The 13,306-nt window shown below is 36.2% G+C and overlaps 1 protein-coding gene across 1 annotated transcript; it reads right to left on the bottom strand.

Moving 5' to 3' along the window:
• Positions 1–101: 101 nt before the first annotated feature.
• Positions 102–673, bottom strand: LOC114358137 (uncharacterized). Its single transcript, XM_028312019.1, has one exon. The coding sequence runs from the start codon at positions 570–572 to the stop codon at positions 102–104; it is 471 nt and encodes a 156-aa protein (XP_028167820.1). The 5' UTR covers positions 573–673.
• Between the last annotated feature and the right edge of the window lie 12,633 nt (positions 674–13,306).

Below are 13,306 nucleotides of genomic sequence, written 5' to 3'. Positions count from 1 at the left end.
TATTTTCCCATCCATAAAAGACTGAGGTTTATAAAAGTATATATAACTACTTTTATAAACCTAAAAAGATTAATTTAAATATAAAAATACATTATAATAATTTAGGTACGTGAGACTGTAGTGTCATCTCTCTCACAGACTTCGTCTCTCTCGAATATAGGCGCTTGAGACCTGAAAGAGCTTTTCCTAGACTGCAGGGTGCAGGCATCGCTGCCCATCGTGAGTGTATCGATTTTCTCGATTTTCTGCGCCATTTCAGCAATCGAGTTCTCGACCACGTGAAGATTTTTCCTCAGCGACGTTACAGTGTTTTGCAATTCGAGCATAGAGTCGATTTTCGCGTCGATTTTTTCAAATTTCTCCCTGATATGGTCACGGGCCCCCTGAGCATGTTCTATTTGGTTCTCTATTCTAGACGAAATGTCTTTCTGCAACTCTTTGAATTTTCTATCGAATGTAGAGTCTTCTTTGCTATCACGCCGCTTGCGTTCCCCGGTGTTTGTTGACAAAGTGCGGTATTTGTAGCCGGAACTTCGTGAAGTGTAACAGCTCTTGTGAAATATTTGTGACATTATAGTTACAGCTAATAATATCAGTGGAAATCACACATAATTTAACTTTTATTTATTTATTAAACATATAAAAAGAGCTGTGATTGTATGTAAACAAAATTGTAGAGAATGACAGGCACTACAGCAATCAATAAACCTTTTTATTTTTAAGTCATTATTGACTGACATAATAGCACATAGCATTGAGTTCAAGAAAATAGGCCACTGCATACTCCTTGGTAACGACAAAGTTTGCTTTTTAAATCGAGTTGTGCCATCTAGTGGTATGGTTTCAAATTTGTAGCAAGCTGTGGTTGTGAAACACGGCTACAGTAGCGGCGCGTAGTCATCCGTTTTAGTTGGTAGAGCACCGCACAGAGGGCAGTGTGTGCTATGTTTTTCAGAGTTCTCAGAACTTTTTTTCATTTACAAACTCTGATTTACCACAGGTTTTTACTAAAATTTTGGACTTATGTTAGTTTTGTCCAGGCCTCGAAGTTTATTTTTGTCTTTAAGAATCTCGGCCATAATTGAAAATTAAGTTAAGGCCTATGTTCAGCAGTGGACGTCCTGTGGCTGAAATCATGATGATGATGATGATAAGCTGAATAGTGGAACAGATTCCACTTACTTTAGGTACTATACCTATAAAATCTGAGCGAACCAGAAAACAGTGAAAGAATAAAACTTTCATTGTATATCTTTAGACTATCCTTTTCCTGCTGCTTCTCCCACGTGGATTTCGAACTTTCATAGAAAATATTTATTTATTCATTAATGCTTATGAGTTTAAATATCACTTTACCTACCTATATAAATTCTAGTTTTATGTTCTCTTTGTTCTGAGGTCTTTTTATTCATATTAGTAATCTGGATTTATCACCAAAAAATTTCAAGAGGAAAATGCCAATTTATTTATCCAGGATTGATTAATAATTGATAAATGATCGAGATATCATACTTATATGATTAGCTATTGTGATTGCTGAACAAACATACAAAAACTTCTGAATTATCTACACGTGTAAGTTAGCTACCTACTTGGACGAATAAACCACGAGCTACATACATTTCCCTACCTATATTACAAACATAGATAGTTTTGGGAAGAATTTCAAGAACTGATAAACAAGGGTAAAGTTGTTAAGTGTTAAAAGAAAAAGAGAGAGCCATAATATTATGACAATGTGCTACAGCAGTGGTATAATAATTTCATGTTAATAATAATGTTAAATCCTGAAAAAAGAGAGAGAGCCATGTGTACTACATAATCCTTTCGTTCGTTTCAGCCCAATGACGTCCACTGCTGGACAAAAGCCTCGCCCAAAGATTTCCACAACGCCCGATCCTGCGCCGCCCGCATCCAGGTACCGGATCTTCACCAGATCGTCGGTAGGTATTTGGGGACCTGTCTACACCTACGTCTCCCGGCCTGTGGTCGCCACTCGAGAACTGTTCTGCCCCAGCGGCCAGCTCTACGAGCTATGTGCCCTGCCCACTGCCACTTGATTTTGGCGATTCTGCTATAGTCGTACAATAATGAAATGTAATAATAATCTTTGGACTCTACACAGCCCATATGCAGCGACCTTTTACAAGGCCATTACAAAGTGACCTGCTGAGAGATGCCTCTTGCCAAATGTGGTGCCACCGCCATAAACTAGGACGAACATCCATAAAAACATAAACAAAAAGTGTCCTTAACAGTTTGATACAAAAAGTTTTTATTTGGATTATTATTACTAGATAGGACCTACAGAAATGTTTGAGTGTTATTATCGTTTTAATAGTGGTGATTTAAGTAAGATGCTGTGCAAAAAAGAACTTTGATATGAAAAAATTGTAGGTACAGAATTTTCCAGATCATTTTATTTCATTTATTGCCTTGATAAAGTTAGGTTAGTCAATAAGTAAGTATGACATCAGAAGAGAGGTTTTTTTATTGTTGTTTTGAGAAGATAAGATGGTCAATAAATGTTCAAAAGTAATACCCAAACTTAAAGATGACAGTGAGGTAACTGAAAAAAATACTATACAGCCGTTAATTACTTACACAATATGCAAAGGTTTTTTTAACTGTCCCCTTTTGTATTCTGGAGTGGTTTACACAATATCTACCTCCATCTCTCAGATAATACAAAACTGTACTCGGGGAAGACCATTTCAACAAAGAATATGAAAAAAAAGACAATATACCTGTGACTTCACGCGGCGAAGCCGAACTATTTCAAATGAAATGATACTACGAAATTACGTTACTGGTTGAAAAAAGTGAATAGGCACCACGAGGTGGCGCTTAACTTGTTCTGAGCTTTGTTGTTTAAATACGTTCTTATTCTTAGAGCTCTAAGCTTGAAATTGGAGTGCAGTAGTAGATTGTTGAATAGTAAATGGCCTGAATACAATCTCGAGTGTGCCATTATATCCGTGGTTACCTGGGCATGTTCCCAGCGCGCCGGTAACATTGCTAGCGACAATGACGCGTGGGTGTGCCTCCGAATAATTGTATGGGAATTACACTAACGTCCTAACGGACTGTCTATTCAGTATTCAGACATCGATTACCCATTATATGCTTAAGAATGTGTTTTATTATAGCTGTAATTGCTATATTCTTGTTGACAATAATGCTAATGATTATAATGTCAACATACAACGTATCTACAAACACAGATTTTAATTCTTAATGCCGATCCAGTCGTCAAAACTAGTTAATATGTTTGGTAGAGTACCTAACGTAAGGACCTGATACGTGAGGATCTTGTCTGGTTATGATCGAGACTATTTTAATGATTCTACTCGTGTTTATTTTTCAATTCCTGATGGACGATGGTTTCCGCACAAGTTTCTGTGTTTTCGAGTCTGTCGCTGTCGCTAATGCCTCTTAAGAATTAGTACATAATATTTTATTTTATTTTATTTGTTTAACAATGTTTCAACAGCATTAAATTGTACATAAATGTGCAGGAAGATACTTGATATGCTAAGTCATCTAAATGCTAGTTACTTTTGTAATCATAATCTACGCGAATGAAGCCGAGTCTTCAAAGTTAGTCTTTTCTAAAAAATATTCACAGCTTGCCACTCAATAAATTCCAATGTTTAAATGGATAAGGCAAAAAGTGATTTTCGATAAATTACTACAACCTATTTTAATTAAAAACTAGCCATACTTGCCGCATCAATGAACAATAGGCCAAGTTTACTATTAAACCACATGATTAATATACGATTAACAGCGGGTATGAATAAAATATAAATCTATGGACACCGTGAGAAAATCTGCTATTATAAACTCAACTTTTATAATGCTATTTATAAAAAGAAACACTTGTAGGACAGTTCTCACACCAACATTCATTAGTAGCGGGTCACAAAGCACAATGGCCATATTGGGCACATGTGTGCAGAACCCTTCACGGCTGATCGTCTCCACATTGTGCCCAAATCACAAATTTCACAGAAAAAATGTCAATAGACTACCCCCGACTTTTGCACTTCATCAAAAATAAATTTACCCCAGAATAATGCAGTCCCAACCTGTTGGAATCCTTTGTCAAACACTTACAATGGTTTAAAAAAAACTTGGACCCAACTTTTTTGAGGTCCTTTGTAATATTAAACGGAGAACAAAATTATTGTTTTTATTTTTTTGTTGCCTCTTCGAGTGGTTTATGCATATTATTCAAAAGTTCGGCCGTAGTTAGAAACCCATACTAATATTCTTTTAGACAGACATTGTAAACAATGCAAATACTGTTTCATTTTAACCCCAAAGCAAAAGTTTAAAATAGGCGACTCATCCATAGATTTGTTTATTAGGTACTTGTCAAATCAGTTGTTAAAATTATTCAATAAGTTACTCTACCTATTTTATTGACTTGTTTGAGCTAAAACCTAAAATGATTTCTAGAGAAGTCATCATGCTATTGATGTAAATGGTGTCAACCACCCTTTTACAATGTATGATTGGCAAATTCCAAGAAATTGTCATTGGAATATTCCAAAAACACGTCTCCGCATCACACATTCCTATCAAACCCGAATTAGTCATGTAACACGACCTGGGGTATTCTAAGTGAATTTATATCAACTTCCAGACACAATAAGTAAAAAACACCCTCACGTATCTTCCCGGTTGGTTACTAAACATTCCGAGATAGTAATTCGAGCCAGTCGCCGTAGAATGGAAAAAAATGTAAATAATGTTGATAGCGCGCTCCGGGAGTCTCTTTCGGGCCGTGTTGATCGGTTTTATTGGCGTCGTGAGAGGGTCAGGTGGCTATAGATCCTGGATTTATGGGACATAATGCCTATAGGTACCAATTTTTCCTAAAATGGAATATTTCTCTACGTGCTCTTTTTTCGACGACACTGTCAGGTCTCTGAGCTACCAAGCTCTATTCTTCAAACCCTACTCGAGAAAATTACCAAGATCTAATCCCAGCTAAATGCAATTTTAGATTTATTTATTTATTTTTATTTATTTATTTATTTAGGATTTAGATGAAAATACTAAGTAAATTATGTTGCATTAATCGTCTGCCTGAGAAAGGATTGAACCTACTAAGTTCGCTTACTAAGGTACCTATCTAACTGCTTTGATTTATGAGTACCTACATCATATATTTTCCAATTTTCCTTTATATAAATTTCTTTATATAAAAGTCTTAGTTCTTTGTTCAATGTGATCCACAAGACAATAAAGTTCTCGTATTGGTCACCCTAAGCGGGGGCCACGTACAACCATAAAAAGCTTCTTTTACTTTTTTCCGGCTACATTGTCAGACACTAGGCCTCAAGATTAAAACGAGATGAGGTGACTAATAAAAGGCTTTTTGTTATTTGTAGCTTGTTTTCATGTCAAGTCACTTACAATTCACTTTATTTATCTCCTGCAAAATCACTCTTCATTTTAAAAGAAACCACAAGACGCATAAGATGGAAATGTCTTTGACTCTTAACCTGTTAAACCAGTGTGAAAACATAAAGTAAAACAATCTTAAATTGATGAGAAAATGCCTAATAATAACTGATAAACAAGTTATCATTATTGCTTAATTATGTAGGTATGTAATTATTTATTTATGCAAATCTACGAAAACTGTTACGTTTTATGTTAATTCGGTAAGAGGACACGTTGGCGCAGTCGGTGCGGCGAAATAAATTGTATTTTAAGACGCCGGCCACCTGAGGCGCGGCTTAGAGCGCTCAGATGAATAAAGACACCCCATTCAAAAGTGCTCCGAAGTAAGGTGCCACTATTCAGTATCTTTGAAGCCGACAAAGACAATGGCGGAGGATCGACGCGGTGGCGCCACCACTGTTAGATACTTAGCTTTATTCCTCGAAGGGAATGTCGTCAGATAAACTGCGCTTATACACTGGTCGTAGTTGGTGTTTTTGTCAGCGCTGCCAAGATTGTGAAGGCATCCGTCCCGAGATAGCCGGAGCCAGGAAGGTGCGCTGAGCGGACAATGCGCGAGCTTAATTCCTGCCTTAAAAGCTCTAATTGGTCGTTTTTCATTGGCGAGTAGGCCCGCCGGACGCCGAGCAAAAAGTGGACCGTCGCGGAATGCGCCCGGTTGAATAACCAGCGTCTGCTGACGATACTAACTATAAACAAAGCGTTGCGTAAAAATACGTTATCCTGCACCATATCGTGGTGATTTATTTTCCGTGCCACCGTGCGCACTTTCAACTCGGAGTGGATTATTTACGTTGCAGCTCGTTTATTTTTTTCACGGATTATCGGAGCCGGGCCAAGAATGTTGAAATCATTCAGGCCAGTAAGTGGGCAGAGGAATTCGCCATTCATATAGCCGATGCCGCCAGAATAACATCGTGCAATTTTGTGCACGGGAGCGAGCGTTGGATTTAATATAAATTCTTTATTTTTGGACTGCTAGCCTCGCCCACGGTTAGTTGATCCTGAAATAATTATGATTGCAAGTCAAATGTGTTATGTCTAATATCACTAAAGAAAATGTAATATGATTTATCAAGAAATGTTCCAGGATTCCAAACGTTCTTTCAACAGAACCAAGAAATCATTATACTCAAACAATTTCAATTACTTATCTGCAGCAAAAACTTAAAAGGCTCCAGGACCCTATTGGCACAACTCCTGCTGTGATGATGATGGCCGTACGATCACCGACAAGGCTTGATTACATGGTAGGTAATTATGATAATTTTAAATGCCAATTAAGATGAAATATTTTACAGTGATTTATCTATCAATATTATTAATCATTTATTACTAACTGGTTGACCTGACAGTCACGGTCCTGGATTAATAAATAAATCCAAAAGTAATAGTAAACATTTATTTTCTGCAGACTTACCTACATAAAGTTGTTGACAAAGTTACATTTGTTTAATATTTTACATGCACATACAATAGGTACTAATAATGAGAAAAATAACGTAATAATTTTTGGTTCCTTTTTTTATTTTTGAAAAGAGCTCAATTAGTGGATTTCCAAAAAAAAATTCGTTATGCAAATTGAGAATTTTCAGTAAATATTTACCTGGCCATTGATTTTTATTTTCAGTCCTTTATCTACTCGTAGATGTGTATTTACATTGAGTTAAAAACCATTAAAAGTATTATAACGAAGCTCCTAGAACAAAACCTTTTCGAGAATTTAATTACAAAGAAAATCTTCTGTAAGTTATCAAGAGATTTGTAAAGAAACGAATAGATACGAACAACGGGTATCTAATTAATTAATTGAAGCCTTTTTCTGAATAAGGCTTTGCTTAAAATTTTAATTAACATTGATGATTAAATGAGCCTTTTATTTTAACAATGCTTATAAGTTAAAGAAGAATATATTAAGAATCCCCGGAGGGTGGAAAACGTTCATGTTTTTATTTAGGTAGGTACGTATATTTCTTTGAAAAAGTGTGACTGTTATCAGTTTTATTTAGAGAGACCTATGGAGTATTTACGGACAGATGTAAAAGAAATGATTCTGTCACTATGTCCGAGTATAATCTAATTATAAATACGTAGTCCCAGACTAGTTTTCCTGGGGCAATCCTACACAGTGTTACTTACAAAGTAAACAAGCAATTGTAATAATTTAGGCGAGTGTCTGGCATGGAACGAATAAAAGAAACAGCCCATTTCAAATAGAACTTACATTACAAATAAGTTACTTGATCTTTTTAAAAACAAAATCATTGTAGCTCTCCAAGTAACAGTAAATCGAGACAATAGAACAATTGTTACCACAGTCTCATGCGACCGCTTGGGTTCCATGACATAAATTCAATTAACTAAACTATGTATTTGAAAATGATCACTATTTTATTATTATTTTTACTGAAGTAAGATCAACAATTGTAAATTTATTGCATGTTTCCCATACTGAAACTGTCAATGCAATGTACCACACTTTTTTTTCAATCAAAAGTTATCAGGCGATTGAAAAATCAGCCCTCAGTGTAATATTTTTTTCGTCCTTCTTATGTTTCTACGAATTTAGTGATGGCGGTTTTATATGGACTGTGGTACAAACCTGCATTTATCTGCGGCGTTCAACCCATACAATGTCAAGTAGGTGTTGCCGTGGCAGCAACTGTTGACGGCGACTCAAGCAAAACACTATGGCAATTTAATGCAGTCGTAATAGGTGTCATTTTGCAACAATAATTACAGTCTGATGTGCTAGAGACCGTACTTTGTTTGTGTAGGCTAACCAACTGCGAATTGATTAGTCTGGAACATAGTAGGCTAATATTAGTATGCTTTGGCACGCGAGTTGCGACCGACATTGTCATGCACGGGTTGCTTTTCTTAGTACTTGGAAATTAAGGGCCTATGGATTAGTTTTAAGCACAAATTAAGCACTGAAAATGAACTCTATTTTCATTAGAAAACAGACTTACTAGCGTAAATGATCATTTCGGGGAATTCACAGGCCAAAATCGAAAAGATACTTGCTAATAGTCTTAAGTAGGTTTATGCCTCTTTATCCCGTATAACAGGTATATATAATATGCTCTTAGATTCATGTACGACTAATAAAAACTCATCAAATTAATAATCTAGGTACGGATCTGAATTCTTGACCGGTTTGAAACAAATGTGGAAAAAAAAACTTAGCTTAAAATGTTCCAGTAGTACTTGAAAATGCAGCATAATTCCTATACCTACCTCCTTTGTATCGAGCCAAAATGCTTCAACGTTCACTATAAAGCCCGATCGTTGTTTGCATAACATGGAGTGCATTTACGCGTCCCACGAGCTGCATACATTTTCTTAGGCGTGTGTAGTCACAGAATAAATAAGTACAGTGCACGCATGTTGTATGTTTCTTTAGAGTAGGCTCACCATAAATGATGGGGTAAAACGGCTTCAGGAATTTGGGAAGATCGTGATAAAAAGATACCATTTCTCAATTTACTTCTTTATTGAAAAGATTGCAACCGAAAAAGAAGACCAAAACGAATTGTATGGCTAATTTAATATTATTACCCTGAACTCTACATTATAGGTCAAGGTAAGGATAGAGTTTTGATATCACATCTTATGAATATATAATAATATAAAATGATAAATGGCGATATTCAAAGAAGACATATCATAATAACAAAGAACTGGTATTAATGTAAAGGTGAATAATATATTGTAGATCGGAGAAGAAGCGACAAGGAAGCCAGGTTTCATGTACGAATTGAAAGCATGAAAGAATCCATTTTGATGATTGGCTGATCGACGCTGGTTTTAGCCCACTATCGATATCGATTTTTTAATTACAAATTAAAAAAAAGACACTCGCAGAGTTTAGAATATTCGCCACGCTCAAAATATTATCGAGCTTTTTTATCATTTTTAGACAATAAGGTGGAAAATATCTTTTTCTATAATTTTCAGTACCATCTAGCGTCATGGCGACTCTACAGTGTAGTACGCATCGCTATTATGGCACTACGAGGGCACGGGCGCGGCGCGGGCGCACGCGGGTCATTATCCTGCGCCTCAGCATTGTGACGGCCCGCGTTGTTCATCTCGGTCCAGTAAACGTTTGAAGGAAGCTTTACGAGTGGGAAATAATGAGCAAATGAGTAGGTAGGTACTGTGTAGTAATTGGGAATACGCAAACCAACTAGTTACTGGTTGTGTAAATAATCTTTTTTATCTTCAAAAATCTCTTAGGCAATCAGTTCAGATGATCTTCATCTAGTGAAATATAGCGCAACCCTTCCATATAAAGATCTGTAGTAAGTTTATGATCTTACTTTCCTATCCATCATAAGGTCCTCCTTTTAAAAAAATATTTCGCTAATTCATTTTTGCTACTATCTTCTTTATAGATGCTAGTAATCCTAGGGAGCTTATCCAATGCCCTTTTCGAGATTGTATAAAATATTCCAGCCATATTTACATGAGGTACTGGCAATACCTTTTAGCAAATACTACGCATGGAATATTTTTCTAAATCAGGATTTAGGGTAAGCCCCGATAAATATTGATGAGGTAGGCGCTGTGGTCAGCATATTAGCGATTCACAAGTGATTCACACTGGCAACCGCAGTAACTCCACCACAGCTTTAGTATCGCACGATATGAGTAACTAAGGAAACATTGTGCAAGACGTTAAGATAAAGGATACGGCAATATAATACCTATTTATTTATCTAACCTACATAAACTGAACCTGACCACTTATGGACACAGCAAAGCTACTAATAGAAGGTACATTTATAGCATTAAAAATTTTATAATTGTCACTAGTTTTATTGGTAAAGTCGCAGATGTAGTAGGTATCCATTTCATTTTTAATGTCACCTACTCGAAAATTCAACTAATTAGTATCAAGTTTTTATTAATTTTATTAATTAGGTAGTGGTACAAGATAGCCTGACGGATGTTGGCATGTCCAAATTTTTATAAAATAAGTGATACAAAATTTACGGTGATAATTTTATTTGGTTCGTAATGTAGGTAATGACCTCTAGAATTAGTTTTACATTAAGATATTCCCTATTATCTTTAAAATTGTACAAGTAAGTTGAGGCCTGAATTTAAAAATTTCGAGTAATTTTCCAAATTGTTGTTTTTGTTTTTGCAGCTCTGAATAAGAATTAAAACAAGCTCCCATAAAATCTCCACAGCAGACTGCGTGTAATTGCAAAAACGTTTCTATATATAAAATATTTCATTAAATCTGTGCTGTTAAAGGATTGTATTATACATTTTAATCGCATAGTAGTGAGTAAGATACAAAAACATTGTTGAAATTAATTGCCGCAGCCAAGGTTGCGGGGTCGACGTCCTTGTCGCGCGGTCGGCGCCGGCGCAGCACCAGCCTGCTAGGGATGTGGGGATGATGCCGGCCATTTATCGATATCCGTCTCTATGTTGCAAAAAAAATTATTTTACCACAAACGATTAGGATAGTTTAACGATTTAGGCAGTTGTTTCTAGGGGATGCTTACATAGAGTCGTTATAACAAAGTAGTTTGCGTACCGTACGAATATTTTCGACGCAAATGTTGGTTGATTTTAAATTGGCTCTTTATCCATCCATCAGTATTTAATAAGTAGGTAAGTTGCCATGTAATCTTAACTTAAGCTAATTTCATCACATTAAGATTGGATTTAATACACAAAGAAAATAAGTATGTACACATGTAGACAACTTCCAAATTACAATTAATCGACTTTTTGTCTAAATTTTATAATATTATCCATACAATAATATTCCAGTTGAATATAAAAGTTATCGTAACATCATTTTTATCGAGCTTTTGCCAGCCTATCTTACTCGCGCACATGACACAAGGATACCGAATTACGTGGACCGTGATCTTCTTTTATTCGATCGAGATTCGAGAATAAAATACTTATCTTTATCTGAAACCCATCTCTGTTAAATAGTTATTTATATTTTAAATACATTGAGTCTTTTTAGTCATTATTTTTGACACCTACCTACTATATGTATTTTTATTTTTCACCTATCAGGTTATATTTCGTAATGTGGTAAGTGCAATAAAATAATAATATATGTAGGTAGTATGATTTCACAGCTTTATACAGTACCTCTAGTAGGAAAAACTTTCGAGTTCGTTTCGTTGCGTATTCAAAGTGTCATCGAAAAATTTTGTATGAAAAATTAAACAGCGCCCCCTATATTATAGCCGCCCTAGGGGGCGCTGTTTAATTTTTTCCGGGCTCCGGGTTTCCGGACTAGATTTTTGATATAGGCAGTTTTTCAGAATAGCGCTCAAAACTAAAGGATTTTTGTTGATTGTTTTAGTCTTAGATTTAGCCTACTCACACCTGAAAAAAGCGCCCTGTATAATTGAAAAACATGTAAGTATAATCAGTTCTCTGACACATCATCAATTCATCGCTTAATTTATAGCCTATTTTAAAAAATGACCTTGAGCTTAACCAATTTATTTTATCGGTGTACAAGTCTAAAACCTATTTTGAATAATAATCGGTACCGAAGATTGATTCGATGTATTGGATAGTCAAGTTCACAGTTCTAATTGTAATGTGTTGGATAAAGAGCCAAAACACACGATGCATTGCGGCGCCGCATCGCACAGCTCGTGTGTCCGTCACAAATATTTATATGTAGTAAGTGCCTTTTTCCGTGATGCGGATTTCAGCACGCGTGCGGATTTAGTCCGCATTTCGTCCCTTAGCTAACAACACCGCCTAAGTCGATTTTTGGCGGTTTTGACATTTTAATGCCATTGGATAGATCTGCTCATCGCGCGTCTAACCATTGGTCACATGTTATAGATTTCAGCCAATAAGAAGCCGTAATTTGAATTTTAGTGACACCGCGCAAGTCGGTTTGCCTCGCAACACCGCTCAAGTCGTTAGTCTGCCATACATTTCTCGTAAAGTTCCTTCGCGCTCCGTAATTTTTATATTTTTAAGTGAGTTTTATCGCGAAAAGGTCTAAGAAAGAAGTTTTAATAGAAGATTAAGAGGTAAGCTATATAATAATGTATTTTTTAATGATTTACGCGTATTAATATATAAGGAAATGATAATAGAAAATATCTTCATTTACTTAAGCGGTGTTTACAATTTTTTTTTTTCAAACTTAGGCGGTGTTTCAAACTGTATTTTAATACTTTTAGGAAGCTTTTCAAGTGAAATACACTATTGATGAAGAAGGAATTGATTCTTGAAGTATTCCGAGTTCATATGATGAATTTTTATGTGCACAATTACAAGAAGCAGGACATAAACGGCGTAAACAACTGCCCAGGTTTCAATCGAATCGAAGGCTGTCTCATTATCCACAAACGCCAGGAAAAGTGGCTGATTATACTCCTCGATCTTCTGTATAATCTGCCGCAGCGTATGTATGTGATCTAAGACACTAAAGCCTGCTAGCCAGCCTGGTAACCAGCTTGATCAGGAGGCTGGAAGGCGTCGAGTCGGCGAGTTAGACGATTCATAATTACTCGAAAACAGCTTGTAGACATGGTTCAGAAGTTAGATGGGTCTATAATACTTCAACAAGGTTTTATCACCGTTTTTTGAAGAAGAGTACCACACTTCTGTGCCGTGCCGTAGAAGTTTTTCCCCCGAGGATGACGGAATAGAACAGCTTCCAAAGAGCCTTTAGCATCGACATTTCACCTGCTTTCAAAAGCTGAGCCGTAATTCTATCATCACACGGGCCTTGTTGTTTAGAGCTATTCCAGAGCTATTCCAAGCTCGTGTAGACTGGCGTTCGGGATATCTTAGGTATTGTGTCGGGTCTAGC

Source organism: Ostrinia furnacalis, unplaced genomic scaffold (assembly GCF_004193835.3).
Source record: "Ostrinia furnacalis isolate ACB-3 unplaced genomic scaffold, ASM419383v2 OfSCF3744, whole genome shotgun sequence".
Lineage (NCBI taxonomy): Eukaryota > Metazoa > Arthropoda > Insecta > Lepidoptera > Crambidae > Ostrinia > Ostrinia furnacalis.
The sequence above is the reverse complement of the archived record's forward strand: the minus strand, read 5'-3'. Positions and strand labels throughout refer to the sequence as shown.